At 44.6% G+C, this 14,625-nt stretch overlaps 1 protein-coding gene across 13 annotated transcripts in view; it reads right to left on the bottom strand.

Moving 5' to 3' along the window:
• The window catches only part of OGT (O-linked N-acetylglucosamine (GlcNAc) transferase), a 97,412-nt gene extending 83,375 nt beyond the window's left edge, over nucleotides 1-14,037 (bottom strand). For 8 of the 13 annotated variants that reach the window (XM_078775853.1, XM_078775854.1, XM_078775858.1 and 5 more), the window contains exons 1-5: nucleotides 13,887-14,037; nucleotides 7,583-7,763; nucleotides 6,282-6,525; nucleotides 5,975-6,043; nucleotides 2,344-2,460 (exon numbers count right to left, since the gene is read on the bottom strand). In XM_078775853.1, coding sequence (XP_078631979.1) covers nucleotides 2,344-2,460; nucleotides 5,975-6,043; nucleotides 6,282-6,525; nucleotides 7,583-7,763; nucleotides 13,887-13,944 — 669 coding nt within the window. In that variant the 5' untranslated portion in view covers nucleotides 13,945-14,037. The remainder of the gene's footprint in view (nucleotides 1-2,343; nucleotides 2,461-5,974; nucleotides 6,044-6,281; nucleotides 6,526-7,582; nucleotides 7,764-13,886) is intronic. The other 5 variants (XM_078775859.1, XM_078775861.1, XM_078775862.1 and 2 more) reach the window with 1 other exon arrangement.
• Between the last annotated feature and the right edge of the window lie 588 nt (nucleotides 14,038-14,625).

The raw sequence follows: 14,625 nt of genomic DNA, 5'->3' as shown, positions 1-14,625 counted from the left end.
GTTGTCGAATTTATTTTTATTCCAATGAACAATGGTGACTGCACCGATTGGTGGTGGGGTGGTGCTTTTGATGCTGGGAAAGGGTGCTCTGCACGTTATTAAAGGCCGTCGGCCACAGAGCACTCGTGGGTTGGTGTATCGATGTTGGCAAGCGCGCTCTCTCTATGCATAACATCTGCATGTGTTCCTCCAAAAACAGGTCCTGGATGGTAGTGTAGATATCAGCGTAATCTTGTAAATAATGCTCCCTACCGGCTGTATGTTTAGTTTGAGAATTCTTTCCGGATTCGGTTATCCTGTGGGTGTGTTTCTGTGAGGAGAAGGGTGCAACGTCGCAGGGGGACATATTTACTCATTTGTGAATATCTGTAAAACTGTCGCACTCAGGGTAGAGTTAATAGTAGAGGGAACTACATTGCGTGCCACACTAAAGTAGGTAAACATTTATCGGGTCGGGACGCCCCGAGGGTAGAGAAGGGTGCAATGTTGCGAATATGGAATTTGGCCTCCATATCCGCTTGTAAATATTCCCCTATTTTCTCCAATACTCCCCAACTTTCCCCAATCCCCCATTCCCTAGTCCCATTGCATGTAAATAACAATCAGTAGAGCCGACCTTCCCCTTATTCCCCCATTAAATGTCGTGCCCAGGTCCACCGCACCACACGTAGACAACTTTCGGACATCTTCCTAGTTATTCTTATTCTATGTCAGTTAAGGCCTCGTCTCCATTAATTATGACTCTTCGTTGCACCAGAATGTGATTATATGGCATCAGTCGTGAGTTTAGGACCTTTCCCATACCTCCTTCCATCTTCTTCCCCAACAATTACAACAACAACAGAGGAGATGGCGGCGGAGCGGGGGAGGATGCGTCCTCACACCGGCTCGATTAGCTCCAGACCATGCGCTCCACGGGGTTACCACGAAGGGGCTCCTTGTCAGCTCCTCGTCAAGGGCGGAGCCTGGTAAACCCCCCGCACGCACCCAATGAGAAGCAACGTGCCGATTCCACGAGGCGGAGCTAACGAGCCGAGGGCGTGTCACTCCCCGCCGGATATACGCGGCCACGCGCCGGATGTGACGAGAGATGCGCACCCAGCTTGGAGAAGGAAAGCCACCTGCGAGCGCTGAGAGAGATGCGCCCCCAGCTTGAGCAGACAAGACGCCATCCGAGCGCTGCGACCTCCCCGCATCTCTGGACCGGACCGAGTCGATTCTGACCTTTGAGCCCAGGTGCACCTGGAGCCATCGCTACCCGCCTGTCCTTTCCATCAATCCCCGTGTGAGTCAGCTTTGTCCCGTTTATCTGTCGTCTGTTGGGAATAATATAAGATTGTGTCTAAGTGCTTGTCTTTCTATGCTGTCCCTCTTGTAGTTGTAATCTAACCTTCCGCCTTAATATAACCTCCTCCGGAGGTCTTGAGAACTGAACCCCTGGTGTCGTATTGTGTTATTGTAATCCAGCCGGGTGTCTTCTTTTTCTTATTGAGCCAGCATCGCGCGACTTCGTCAACGTCGAGTATAGTCGGGTAATTTGTGCGGACACGACGGCCATTCCGCTCGGCCCACTTTAACATCAAAGTCGTGTCTGTAACATTATTTTCAATATTATTTAACGATTTTTTTTGTATATATAGTACGATATGAACTTGTTCACATAAAGCCATTACATTGCAGGCCTCAGGGACATAAAATTGCAGGATCTCATAAGGATTTAGCACGGAAACAGTTTTTGGTCTGAAAAATTTATGCAGATTTTCGCTTAAAACCTTCTCTTAAAGATTGCAAAAATTGGAAATGTTCCAATGCTCCGATTCTCCTTGACTTTTAGTATGTCATTCTCCACTAAATTTGACATTGAAAAATGCATGTTTCATTACTATTGCAATTTGTGGTGGGTTCGACCCCAAAATGGCGTAGATTGACTGGACTATTCCTGAACTTTAACTTCATCATATAAACTCAGAGCGGGTTGATTTGTCGAGGAGACACGTTCAGATTGGCTGCCACCAGCGGTCTCGTTGTCGGTCGAGACGGTGCATTTAAACTTATAACAAACCGTGCACTTATTACAGTGCACTTCTAACTGATAATGCCTGAAGGATTTTTTTATTATTATCTGTGCCCGAAGTAAATACGGTTTCCCCTCTCCCCCCCCCCCCCCCTCTCATCTCAAATACAACTGATATAATATAAAATTTTGCCCACTGCAAGTGAAAATATTATGCACCACAACACATCATGAATCAGGCCCGTCATATATATTAAATGTTACAATGGCACGAATCAATGTTATTCTTTCATAGTCTTGACTTTTGCAACAAAAATGTAATCACCAACCTTCTCAAAATGATGAATTGCCAACCAGATCTCACCCTGGCTGTTGAACACACAGCCCAAATTACTCCAGGCAACAGAAAAGTTTGGCTGTGTCTCAATCGCTTTGAGATAGCATGCCTATAAATTCGGATTTGGGAAAACATCAATCATTCATCGAGTTGGGGTTGAAAAGTAATAGAGTTTGGGAGAAAGGCAGAGTGGGGATTGAAAATAACAAAGGAAAAAAAAAAGGGAGATGGGGATGAGATTTAAAAAAGGAAAGGAAAAAAAAGAGAAAGGAAGAGTGTGTATTGTGTGTGGGGGGAGGGGGAGGGGGAGAGGAAGAGGAAGGGGAAGAGGAAGGGGATGGGGAAGAGGAAGGGGATGGGGAAGAGGAAGGAAAAAGGAAACAGTTAGTGGAACCTTCATGTAATCGAATTTCTGGTGAGCCTACAACAGTTTGCATTATGCTGCAATGCGTGCTCGCTGCTCGCTTGCCCACACATCTTCCTTCGACGCCTTCACCGATGCAGCTGCGCGCCACCAAAAGCCCTATGTCCCACTTCCAGACACCAAGAACACCAGAGAGGGCTGCAGCCCAGATTTACCATCATCATCACTATAATTGGTGCAGATTGTGTTTGTAGAATAATGACGAGATTGCAAAATTGATCAAGAGTATTATCAAAAGGTGAATGATGGGTCAAAAATGTAACAGGTGTCAGGTGTTGGGCCATATAGGCTATGGTGTTAGCATCAGGCCGTGCTGCGCTGCTCCGTTTCGCTTGCTCGCTCGCTCAATGCGCGCACCCCCTCCCCACAATAAGCCAGTTCCCCATCCACAGTGCGCGGGGTGGGGAGGAATACCCTAGCACTGCTGCAGGCTCACCAAGGGACTATCACGCAGCCAACATCGCATTGCCATTCAACAAAAAAGGCCAGTCAGGTTAGACAAATCATGACCACTGTAAAAGCATCTTAACTTTAACATTCGCAGGCTCCGTGGGGTCTGCAAGGCAACAGCATTGGTGTCTCTTTGGTAGTCACTTGAACTTTCCATTCATCTTGTTTGAGAAAGTCAAGATATACAGACAGGTTAAGCAAGAAGGTGGAGAACAAGGGAGAAGAGAAAGGAAAAAAAAAAAAAAAAAACCAGAGCAGGAGGGCAGATCTTGCTACAAACCCTTTTATCATCATTCACTCTGTTGAGATGCCTTGGTGTCTGTAGCACACCAGAGTTACATCCGGACTTCACTCGCAATCAGCGTGCCCCTAGTGCAGACGCTCACCTGTCGTAACCCTTGTCAACAACATTTCAATAACCAAGCGAGGAGAAAGAGTAAAAGACAAAATTGTTAGTATTCAGGCAATCACGTGTAAAAGCAAATGATAAAGTACAGAGTAATTAAACAGAACATTGAACCGTCCACTGTCATGGGGAAAGAAAGAAGAAAGGCTCACTGCAATCATGAACGTTTCACCTTCAACTACATCTGCCATTAGTAAAGGTTGCTGCTGCTATACGTGGTGGTTACAATTTTTAAAAGTCAAAAACTACTGGGTCACACGACGCTGAAATAACGCCACTACGTATAAAAGACAGCAGCAAGCTTCAAACATTTATTTGCTGGGTTGGTCCATTGAACACCCCTGCACGTCAAGGACAACAAAAAAGTCAAACTGGTCTCTGAAAGAAAAAAGTGAACGGCTTATAGCCACAAAGGTCTTAACGCAGCGCCGGCATAACGCAACGCGCAGCGAAGATAGGGCGCGCAAACAAAGAGAGAAGATATAGAAGTCAAAGGTGGAGGTAATGGAGGTGATGGAGAACACGCACGCAGGCCCACAGGGTGTACTCTCATTGTGCTGGTGTTATATGCGAGTCAAAGTGACCAGGAACATGGGTACGTTTCAAATTCAAACTGCACGGCAAAATAAACGACACCGCTCGTGTGAACAGTACACCCTGTGAACCATAGGGGACAACGTCCACACAAATATAGGAGATGGCGTGAGGGAAAAAGGAGGAAGGGGTTATACAGGTGGCAACAGCAGTGCGCGCGCGCAAATGTAGGATCAAGAGGGTGTGCACAAGGCCTGCTTAAGACAAGAGCGCTGTCAAGTCAGAACCCTGACCACTGCCGTTCCGTCACCCACCGCTTTGCAGAGCAACATAAGGCAGCCAATCTCTTGATGGCATCGTTCAAATCAAACTCCACGTGTGGCAACTATTTCTTCAGTTAGCGTCGTGTTTGGCGAGTGCCCAATTCCGCCGACTCAACTCCAACGACAACCAAACGATCACGATTGTTTTTTGCGAGCCGTCAAACAAATTTGGTTCCACCTTGGCCGACTAGCAAAGTAAAAATAAATAAAACGATAACTCGTCATGGCCACCTTATGCATCTTATCGCAGCCAATAGCGCATCCATTGGGCACAACCCAGCACTCGGAGCACAACCAAAACAATTAACTCTAAAGCACGAGGTTACTAATCTATTCAAAAGTAGCCTTTCTTCTTGGCACAACAAAATGAAAACAAATCAATAAATAATACCACTTGTGTTCTTACACCTCGAGATGAGATCACATCCCACACATGTTGTAAATTACTAAGTGCCGTGTCGTGTCGCCGTATCATGTGCCGTGTCGCCCATGTGCCGTGTCGCCAATGTGCCGTAAATATGTGTGCATGTGTGCCGTGTCGCACACGACCCGTGTGCCGTGTCGCACACGACCCGTGTGCCGTGTCGACCATGTGCCGTGTCGACCCATGTGCCGTGTCGACCCATGTGCCGTGTCGACCCATGTGCCGTGTCGACCCATGTGCCGTGTCGACCCATGTGCCGTGTCGACCCATGTGCCGTGTCGACCCATTTGCCGTGTCGACCCATGTGCCGTGTCGACCCATGTGCCGTGTCGACCCATGTGCCGTGTCGACCCATGTGCCGTGTCGACCATGTGCCGTGTCGACCATGTGCCGTGTCGACCATGTGCCGTGTCGACCATGTGCCGTGTCGACCATGTGCCGTGTCGACCATGTGCCGTGTCGACCATGTGCCGTGTCGACCATGTGCCGTGTCGACCATGTGCCATATCGCCGTATCGCCATGTGCCGTCTCGCCATGTGCCGTATCGCCATGTGCCGTATCGCCATGTGCCGTATCGCCATGTGTCGTCTCCCAAAGCTGCAGCTGCACCCTAACCCCAAAGCTGCATGCAGTGGCGCTCCGCCGCCTCGAAATCCCCAGCGAGGTATTCACGATGGTCTCGCCATGTGCGGTCTCGCCATTTGCAGTTTCGACTGGATGTAGCAACATTCAAACTGGGTACGTTTTTGGTCCAAGTCCTTCACGAATCTGCTGTCAATGCCTGACTTTCGATTAAAAGTGGCAATATGGAATTTATTAAAAGAAAATGCTAATTGGTTTCCCCACCCAGGTCATACTATCCTCTTCAACTGAAGTATCAAACAAGCCCGGCTACGCCGTTGTTAGCTTATCGGTCTTGTTTTGGTTTGCGTACATTATATGCAAATGCAAACAAGGTACTTTCAAAGATGGGAAGAAAGAAAATTCAAGATCAAAATCCTATTGGGCCAGCAGAGTTTTGGCTTCATGAAACAAAAAGGAGGGGTGAAAAAAAAATGTACCTTTGCTTCTTCCAAACGACCTAGAGCTTTAAGCAGGTTACCCAGATCACTGCGTACACAGTAGAGATCCTGCAGGAAGACACACAAGTCATCATAAATGTGCCATTGGTCCCAAAAAAAGCACACCCATATTTTTATATTAACCTGGTGCAATTTTATCCAAAACCAAGTCCAATAATTTTTTTTTTTTTTCCAAGATGCATATTTATTTCTTTGTTTCCAGATCACAAGTGAAAAATGCAAGCAACAGAAAGGGAGCTCGAGTGAAGATGGTAGTCAATTTAAATAACGGGGCGGGCAAACGTACCGGATTATGCTGCAGAGCAATAACGTAAGATTGGACAGCCCCTTCCAAGTCACCTGCAGCCACAAGTGCTGCTGCCAGATTGATATAGCCATCGATGAAGTCCGGCTTGAGGCGCACAGCATGGCGATAGTGCTCCAGGGCCTCGGCAAGTTGTCCCCGCTCCTTGTAAACATTTCCCAAATTAGAGTATGCCTCAGCCAGCATTGGGTTCTGCTTGATTGCCAACTTGCTGAAGTGTGCAGACCTAAAAGAAAGTTTTGGGTTTTCTTTTTTTAGTACAGCAGCTTCCAAAGTAATCACTCAGCACACCAACTTCATTCGCTCAATTCAATCCACCAAACAACAGCAAAACCGTAACTGGAACACTCAGTAGGAGTGCAAACCCCCGACAGGCTGAATAGTTGACGTTTTGTATCCCACTACGAGGCCGAATCTCGATCTGGGCCTTAACCAAACGCTAATCAGCTTGGTCTTTTCACCGACCCAACTCATCCAACTAGTTTGTCCAAATCCATCCATAACATTGAGATATTGTTCCACAAATCATTTTTTGGCCCTCTCAAATGGTGAAGAATCACTTTAAAAATTGTCACATCCGGACATTCACCAAAATCTCATCAATCCATCCTTGTCACACACCCAACCTCTCTACGTTTCGTCTGAATCCGTCCAAACGTTTTTGAGATATCGTACTCACAAACAGGCAGACAGACAGAAAATAACAGGACAGACAGAGGAGAAAGCACAACCTCCATCCACTTTTGGTGGAAGAGGTAAATATCAAACTGTTGGAGTAATTCAGATGTGGATCCCATGAAGGACAAATCAAGACAGAGGATGGAATCGATTGTTAAAGCGTGTGAATGCACCATACTGACAGACAATGTGCAGGTTGTAAGTGTGCCGAATATCCTAGCATCTACCTTAAAGCGTACAGAAAACACATCCACCTCCATGGACCATACGCCAACATGGCCCAACACACACGACATACTGTGAACAGTCACAATGGTGGTTAAAGGTTTTGCATCAATATAGCAGGCATTTTGATCACAGGGAGGACTACATTGGGAAGTGATAATTATCTTAACCTAATGTCAACAGACACATATACAATGCCAAGTTGTGAATAAGGTCTGCGATAGACGACTGACTACCTGCCTCCATGCCATACTTTTACTTATGCACAAATGCAAACATATAACAAATCGTGCAAATTAAAATCTTCCCTCCCCCAAAGACCTACTCAAAAAGGTTTGGCAAACATCCTCCCTTCCCTCAGAGGGCAGGCCTCATCCTACCTATCTAAGCATCTGCATTGGAAATGAATGGAAGAGAGGAGGAGGAGAACGCCGGTATTGTCAGGCTCCTGCCGCCAAAGCTGCATGCAGTGGCGCTCCGCCGCCTCGTAATCCCCAGCGAGGTATTCACGATGGGCCAATTCGGCCAGTCCTTGGAAGGAGAGCACACGCTTGGTTTGTTCTAGGGGGACAGCCACACAGGCCACAAGGCATGGGGGAGGAAATGGAATTAAATTCCTGTTAGAGCATAATGAAAGGTAAATCGCCGCAGGAACATGCACCGGACCGGTTTCAACAACTCAGCAGACTGGTTTCAACCTCGTGTTTTTGATCTGTCCGAAATAAAGCAACCTCTCCATAAAACGGCGTTCCATAACCCATGATGGGAAAATGCTACATTCAATACAGACAACGCAACTGGTATTACTTCATACCTATCCTGCCTCCCCCCAGGCCCTCTCCCTCCCACACATCTCCCGATGTCCCTGCTCTCAAATGTTGTGTTTGTGTGCTTCCTCCCCTTCTCTCCCCATCTTGTCGACCGCTCCCCTTTTTATATACTTTGTTTGCTTGTTTGTTTGATAAATGTTAGCTCTTTCACGAGACTCGACTCTGTGTACAAAAAATATATATATATATGAATGCAAAGCCACATTTCCCAATAATTGGCAAACATTTAAATATACAGTATTCTACAATCAAACCATAAATGTTATCAAACCAGCTCAAAGCCACAAATAAATATTCGTTTTAATTCACAAAATGCAATAAAAAAAATTATATCAGCCTTTCGGAATGTATTTTGACCCTCCTCCGAAAATATAAAGGCGTATTAATTAAATTTGACAAAAGTTTTAGCGCAATAGAAAAAACAAGAAGACGTCATGCGGAGCACGATACTTGCAAAATGGTCGATTTTGCAAGTAATAAAATAAATAAAACATCAAGACAGACCTAAGGCAAGAAGAGCCTGTTAAGCTCGTTCGTTCATGCAATATACAGTGGTGGATGAAATATATCATGCAAATAAACCTCCATAGTATTTGGGAGATCATTAAAAAAACACTTACTTTTCATTGGTCATAGCGTATCAACACCAAAGTAGCAGAGAAGGAACATGATTAACATCTTATCAACTTCACCACAAACAAAGGACAAGACTGAGCATTTAACAATGCAGAGCCTTGCAAAGGTACACAAGCATAGAGTTGAATGAACGATGTACATCACGATCAGAGTTGAACTACAGGCATTAACACTCGAGGTGAATGAACGATCTACATCAGAGTAGATATACACGCATTAACACTCGAGTTGCATGAACGATCTATGTGTGTTGATCTACACACAACACTCGAGGTGAATGAACGATCTATATCCGAGTAGATCTACGCACATTAACACTCGATGTGAATGAGCGATCTATATCAGAGTAGATCTATACACAGTCACACTCGATGTGAATGAAGGATCTACATCAGAGTAGATCTATACACAGTCACACTCGATGTGAATGAAGGATCTACATCAGAGTAGATCTACACACATTAACACTCGATGTGAATGAGCGATCTATACCAGAGTAGATCTACACACATTAACACTCGATGTGAATGAGCGATCTATATCAGAGTAGATCTACACACATTAACACTCGATGTGAATGGGCGATCTATATCAGAGTAGATCTAGACACATTAACACTCGATGTGAATGAGCGATCTATACCAGAGTAGATCTACACACATCAACACTCGATGTGAATGAGCAATCTATATCAGAGTAGATCTACACACATTAACACTCGATGTGAATGAGCGATCTACATCAGAGTAGATCTACACACATTAACACTCGATGTGAATGAGCGATCTATATCAGAGTAGATCTACACACTAACACTCGATGTGAATGAGCGATCGATATCAGAGTAGATCTACGCGCATTAACACTCGATGTGAATGAGCGATCGATATCAGAGTAGATCTACGCACATTAACACTCGATGTGAATGAGCGATCTATATCAGAGTAGATCTACGCACATTAACACTCGATGTGAATGAGCGATCGATATCAGAGTAGATCTACGCGCATTAACACTCGAGGCAAGGATTTCAACCCGAATCGCCACGCCCTCCCCTTGGGCACCAACGACCACATGAGGCTGAATGGCAACAAGAAGATTATGGAAGAACCTTGGACATTTGCAGGGATTAAATTTAAAGACTTCAGAGGAATATGAAAAAGCGTTGAAGGGCTCATGCCCCGAAACATCACCCTCACTTGACCCCCACTGTAGTTCGCACGATCAACATTCGGTTGACAGAGTTTGACCTCGATTTAACCGACAGATATAAATATTGGGATGTGCTCATTCTCAATGTGCCCATTCACATTTGGGATGTGCTCAATGTGCTCATTCACATTTGCCAACCCATGTTGGCAAATAACAAGCATTCTGAGTATTGCGCTGCAATACATGTCCCCGACCAAAGTTCAAAGTGCCATAACTTTGTCAAAAATGATCGAATATGCAAATTTATGCACGGTTGATGCTGGTTTTCAAACTTGATCTGAGGTATGCTGAGACACATGTGTGTCATGCCTCGCCTCGTTGATAAGCCCGCAAGGTCGCTCCGTGGAGCAGCCTGCATGTATTGCACTGTGTGAATTATATAATTACCAACTCACGGTCTGAGGTACTAGCGATTCAAGATATCCATTTTTTTTATATTTTTGTTTAATTAACGATATCTGCCAAACCACGTGACCTATCGCAAACTCCAAAAGAACATTTTAGTAGACTGACATGCTGAACAGATCTGTGAAGTTTCCCCTCGATTGGATCAAAAATGAGGGAGGAGCTCGGTTTTAAAGGTTCATGCTTAAAAACGTCATAACTCTGAAACCATGTGACGCATGACGTCATGCTCACTGACTTTTTTGTTCGTCATGGGTATGCGATTCTGCCTGCAAAGTTTGGCCTCGATCTGTTCAGCCGTTGCAGAGAAAAAGGAGTTTTCATGTTTTCACGAAAAACAATATGGCGGCCGAACCACGTGGCCCATGACGTCATAATTACCAATAAAATATTCTACAGACCACCTTTAGAGGCCATTTTTCCCCGCAAAGCGGGGGTTGGCCTTTTCGGGCACCGTGGTTGTTGTTGTTTTTGTTGGTCCCCTTTTTGAAGCAATGTTTTACGGCCTGATGCCCTTCCTGTCGCCACCCTTTTTGTCGCCTTTTACGACAAGCAGGGAATTACCAGTGAACTGGTACTCAATTTGCCGACCTCGGAAGGATGACAGGCTGAGTCAACCCCCCTGGCGTTAAATTCAGCGATCGACCCGGATTCGAACCCAGGATCCTAGGATCCTAAGCTGGCACCCTAGCCGCTAGCCCAACACCAGGCTTCAGGGATAGATAAGATATAATTATAAACAAAACAAATCAGTAAAAACAAACTCGGTGCGATAATACTCCTTGGACATTTGATCTGTGCCCTTTATATAGGAAGAAGAAGAAGAAGAAGAAGAAGAAGAAGAAGAAGAAGAGGAAGAAGAAGAAAAAGTACGAGTAGTAGTAAAGGGAAATACTCCGATAAATTGACTTTAGTCGCAAAAATCACTTTAAAAGTTATCGTATCCGGATCCGTATTCGAATCTTCACCAAAGTCTAATCGATTTGTCTTTGTTACACACCCAGACAGAGAGGAGTCGAGAGACAAACATACAGAGACGAGTCGAGAGACAAACATAGAGTCGAGACACAAACATACAGAGACGAGTCGAGAGACAAACATACAGAGACGAGTCGAGAGACAAACATACAGAGACGAGTCGAGAGACAAACATACAGAGACGAGTCGAGAGACAAACATACAGAGACGAGTCGAGAGACAAACATACAGAGACGAGTCGAGAGACAAACATACAGAGACGAGTCGAGAGACAAACATACAGAGACGAGTCGAGAGACAAACATACAGAGACGAGTCGAGAGACAAACAGAGACAAGTCGAGAGACAAACAGAGACGAGTCGAGAGACAAACTGACGGTGACACTGACAGAGACGAGAGACAAACAGATGAGAGACAGACAGAGATGAGTCGAGAGACAGAGTCGAGAAACAGAGACGAGAGACAGAGATGAGTCGAAAAACAGACGAGAGACAGAGAAGAGAGACAGAGAAGAGAGACAGAGAAGAGAGACAAATAGACAGAGAAGAGAGACAAACAGAGACGAGTCGAGAGACAGACAGACAGACACAGGACAGACAGACAGACAAACAGACAGAGACAAACAGAGAAAAACACAGACAGACGAGAGACAAACAGACATAGACGAGAGACAAACAGACATAGACGAGAGACAAACAGACATAGACGAGAGACAAACAGACATAGAGAGACAAACAGACAGACGAGAGACAAACAGACATAGACGAGAGACAAACAGACATAGACGAGAGACAAACAGACATAGACGAGAGACAAACAGACATAGACGAGAGACAAACAGACATAGACGAGAGACAGGAAGACGAGTCAGAGACAAAATGACAGACAAGACAGACAAAATCAAAGATGTGAAATCCTCATCTCATGTGAAACAAACAACCTCGAGTCTCTCTCGTCAATCCTTCATCCAAACAATGTTCCGAGTGAACAAATGGATCCAGTGAACAACACGAGCTTCCATTACACCAGTTAACTAGAACGGCCTTCAGTAAGGAGCATTGACCTGTTTGGCCAAATCACTCAATGGTGAAGAATAGAATCACTTAAAAAATTAAATAATTCTCATCCGAATCCATATTCAGATCTTCACCAAAATCAAATCGATTCTTCCATATCAAACACACAACCTGTCCAACGAGTTTCGTCCAAATCCATCACTTTTTGAGACATCCTGCTACGTGTCGTTTTTCGCCCTATCACAATGGTGAAGAATCACTTATAAAATTAAATAATTCTCATATCCGAATCCATATTCAGATCTTCACCAAAATCTAGTCTATTTGTCCTTGTCAGACACCCAATCGGTCCACCAAGTTTTGTCCAAATCCGTCCACAACTTTTTGAGATATCCTGCTATGTATCGTTTTTGGCCATATCTCTCAATTAGTCAATGCAATGGTGAAGAATCACTTAAAAATTTAAATAATTCTCATATCCGATTCCATATTGATCCACCAAAATCGAATCGATTCTTCCATGTCAGACACCCAACCGGTCCAACAAGTTTCGTCCAAATCCGTCCACAACTTTTTGAGATATCCTGCTAATGCTATGTATCGTTTTTGGCCCCATCTCCAAATGCAATGGTGAAGAATCACTTAAAAAATTAAATAATTCTCATATCCGAATCCATATTCAGATCTTCACCGAAATCGAATCTATTTGTCCTTGTCAGACACCGTACCTGTCCACAAAGTTTCGTCCAAATCCGTCCACAACTTTTTGAGATATCCTGCTATGTATAGTTTTTGGCCATATCTCTCAATTAGTCAATACAATGCAATGGTGAAGAATCACTTAAAATTTAAATAATTATCATATCCGATTCCATATTGAGATCTTCACCAAAATCGAATCGATTCTTCCTTGTCAGACACCCAACCGGTCCAACAAGTTTCGTCCAAATCCGTCCACAACCTTTTGAGATATCCTGCTAATGCTATGTATCGTTTTTGGCCCCATCTCCAAATGCAATGGTGAAGAATCACTTAAAAAATTAAATAATTCTCATATCCGAATCCATATTCAGATCTTCACCAAAATCGAATCGATTTGTCCTCGTCACACGCAACCTGTCCACCAAATTTCGTCCGAATCAATTCACAACTTTTTGAGATATCTTGTTCACAAACAGCCAGGGGTGAAAACATAACCTCCATCCACCTTTGGTGGCGGAGGTAACGAGCAATTCCCAAGATCGTCGGTCTCTGCTCGGGTCGTCATCGGACAATCTCACACAAAAGGCAGAGTCAAACTCAAAGTAAACCGATGGCGATAACAACGTACGAGTACCTGGGTACGTATCACTATCAGGTATAACTATAACACTCAATGTCACGTACGACCATAAACAAAGCGAAACAAACAAATAAAAAATGACCTCAAAAGGAGCAACATGAGGAAATATTTAATTATCGAAAAAGCCGAAGGAAGCACGAAAGACCGACCCATTACACGTTCCAAAACAACAAAAACAATGAAACGCAAAATTTAAAAAGACCAAAATCTCAAACATTACAAAAAGAGATAAACTGCCATATTAAAACCACGAAGTGAACAAACCTGTGGCATCTTGACTGCTCGCAATGCTGCTTCCACTCTCAGCGACCGTGTTCGCCATTCTCGGTGAACTCTTCCTCTTCCACCTCGAAACAACCGCTGCACGATTATATTTTACCACGCCTCCCTCCGCGGAGAAATGTAGTGCGCACGATTAACTGCGCCCCGTCTTGAAAGATCCGATCAAATGTTCGCGTAACCATTCAAGTTTGCATACCCACGGCTGTCGCTTTGGAGACGAATGAATAATTCGCTGATTTGTTGGTGCATTCATTCGTTGATGAAAGTCAAACTGGCGCGGCTACGTCATCCTTCAGCAGTGCGGCGCGGAGCAACACTAACAGCACGTGGTTGGACGACATTTTGTTTTCAGGGGCCATTTTGTCGTTTACTCATTTTCTTTCCCATTCTCCTTTCTGTATGATCAGGGAGAGTAGGGAAAACATGGTAAATAATGTTTGAAATCTTTTCCATAAATGAGAAACGTTTTTCGAACATCATATCGAAATCGATGGGTACGTCAGGCTCAGTTATTGCTTCAAGTCGACGTCAGTCGGAGTGGAAAGTTCCAAACCGCCGAAGCCTTGCGATTTGCGAAGGTAAAAGGCCACCACCTACGTCAGTTTCCTCTTCTGTGCTGATAAGCAAACGAATACTAATTGATCTTTTTTAACGGCCATAATTTTTTGGATTCCCACGTTATTGTTTGGCCTGGGCTGGGGAAACTTGGCCCAAGTCTTTC

This window comes from Myxine glutinosa, chromosome 4, assembly GCF_964187855.1.
Source record: "Myxine glutinosa chromosome 4, kmMyxGlut1.1, whole genome shotgun sequence".
Lineage (NCBI taxonomy): Eukaryota > Metazoa > Chordata > Myxini > Myxiniformes > Myxinidae > Myxine > Myxine glutinosa.
The sequence above is the reverse complement of the archived record's forward strand: the minus strand, read 5'-3'. Positions and strand labels throughout refer to the sequence as shown.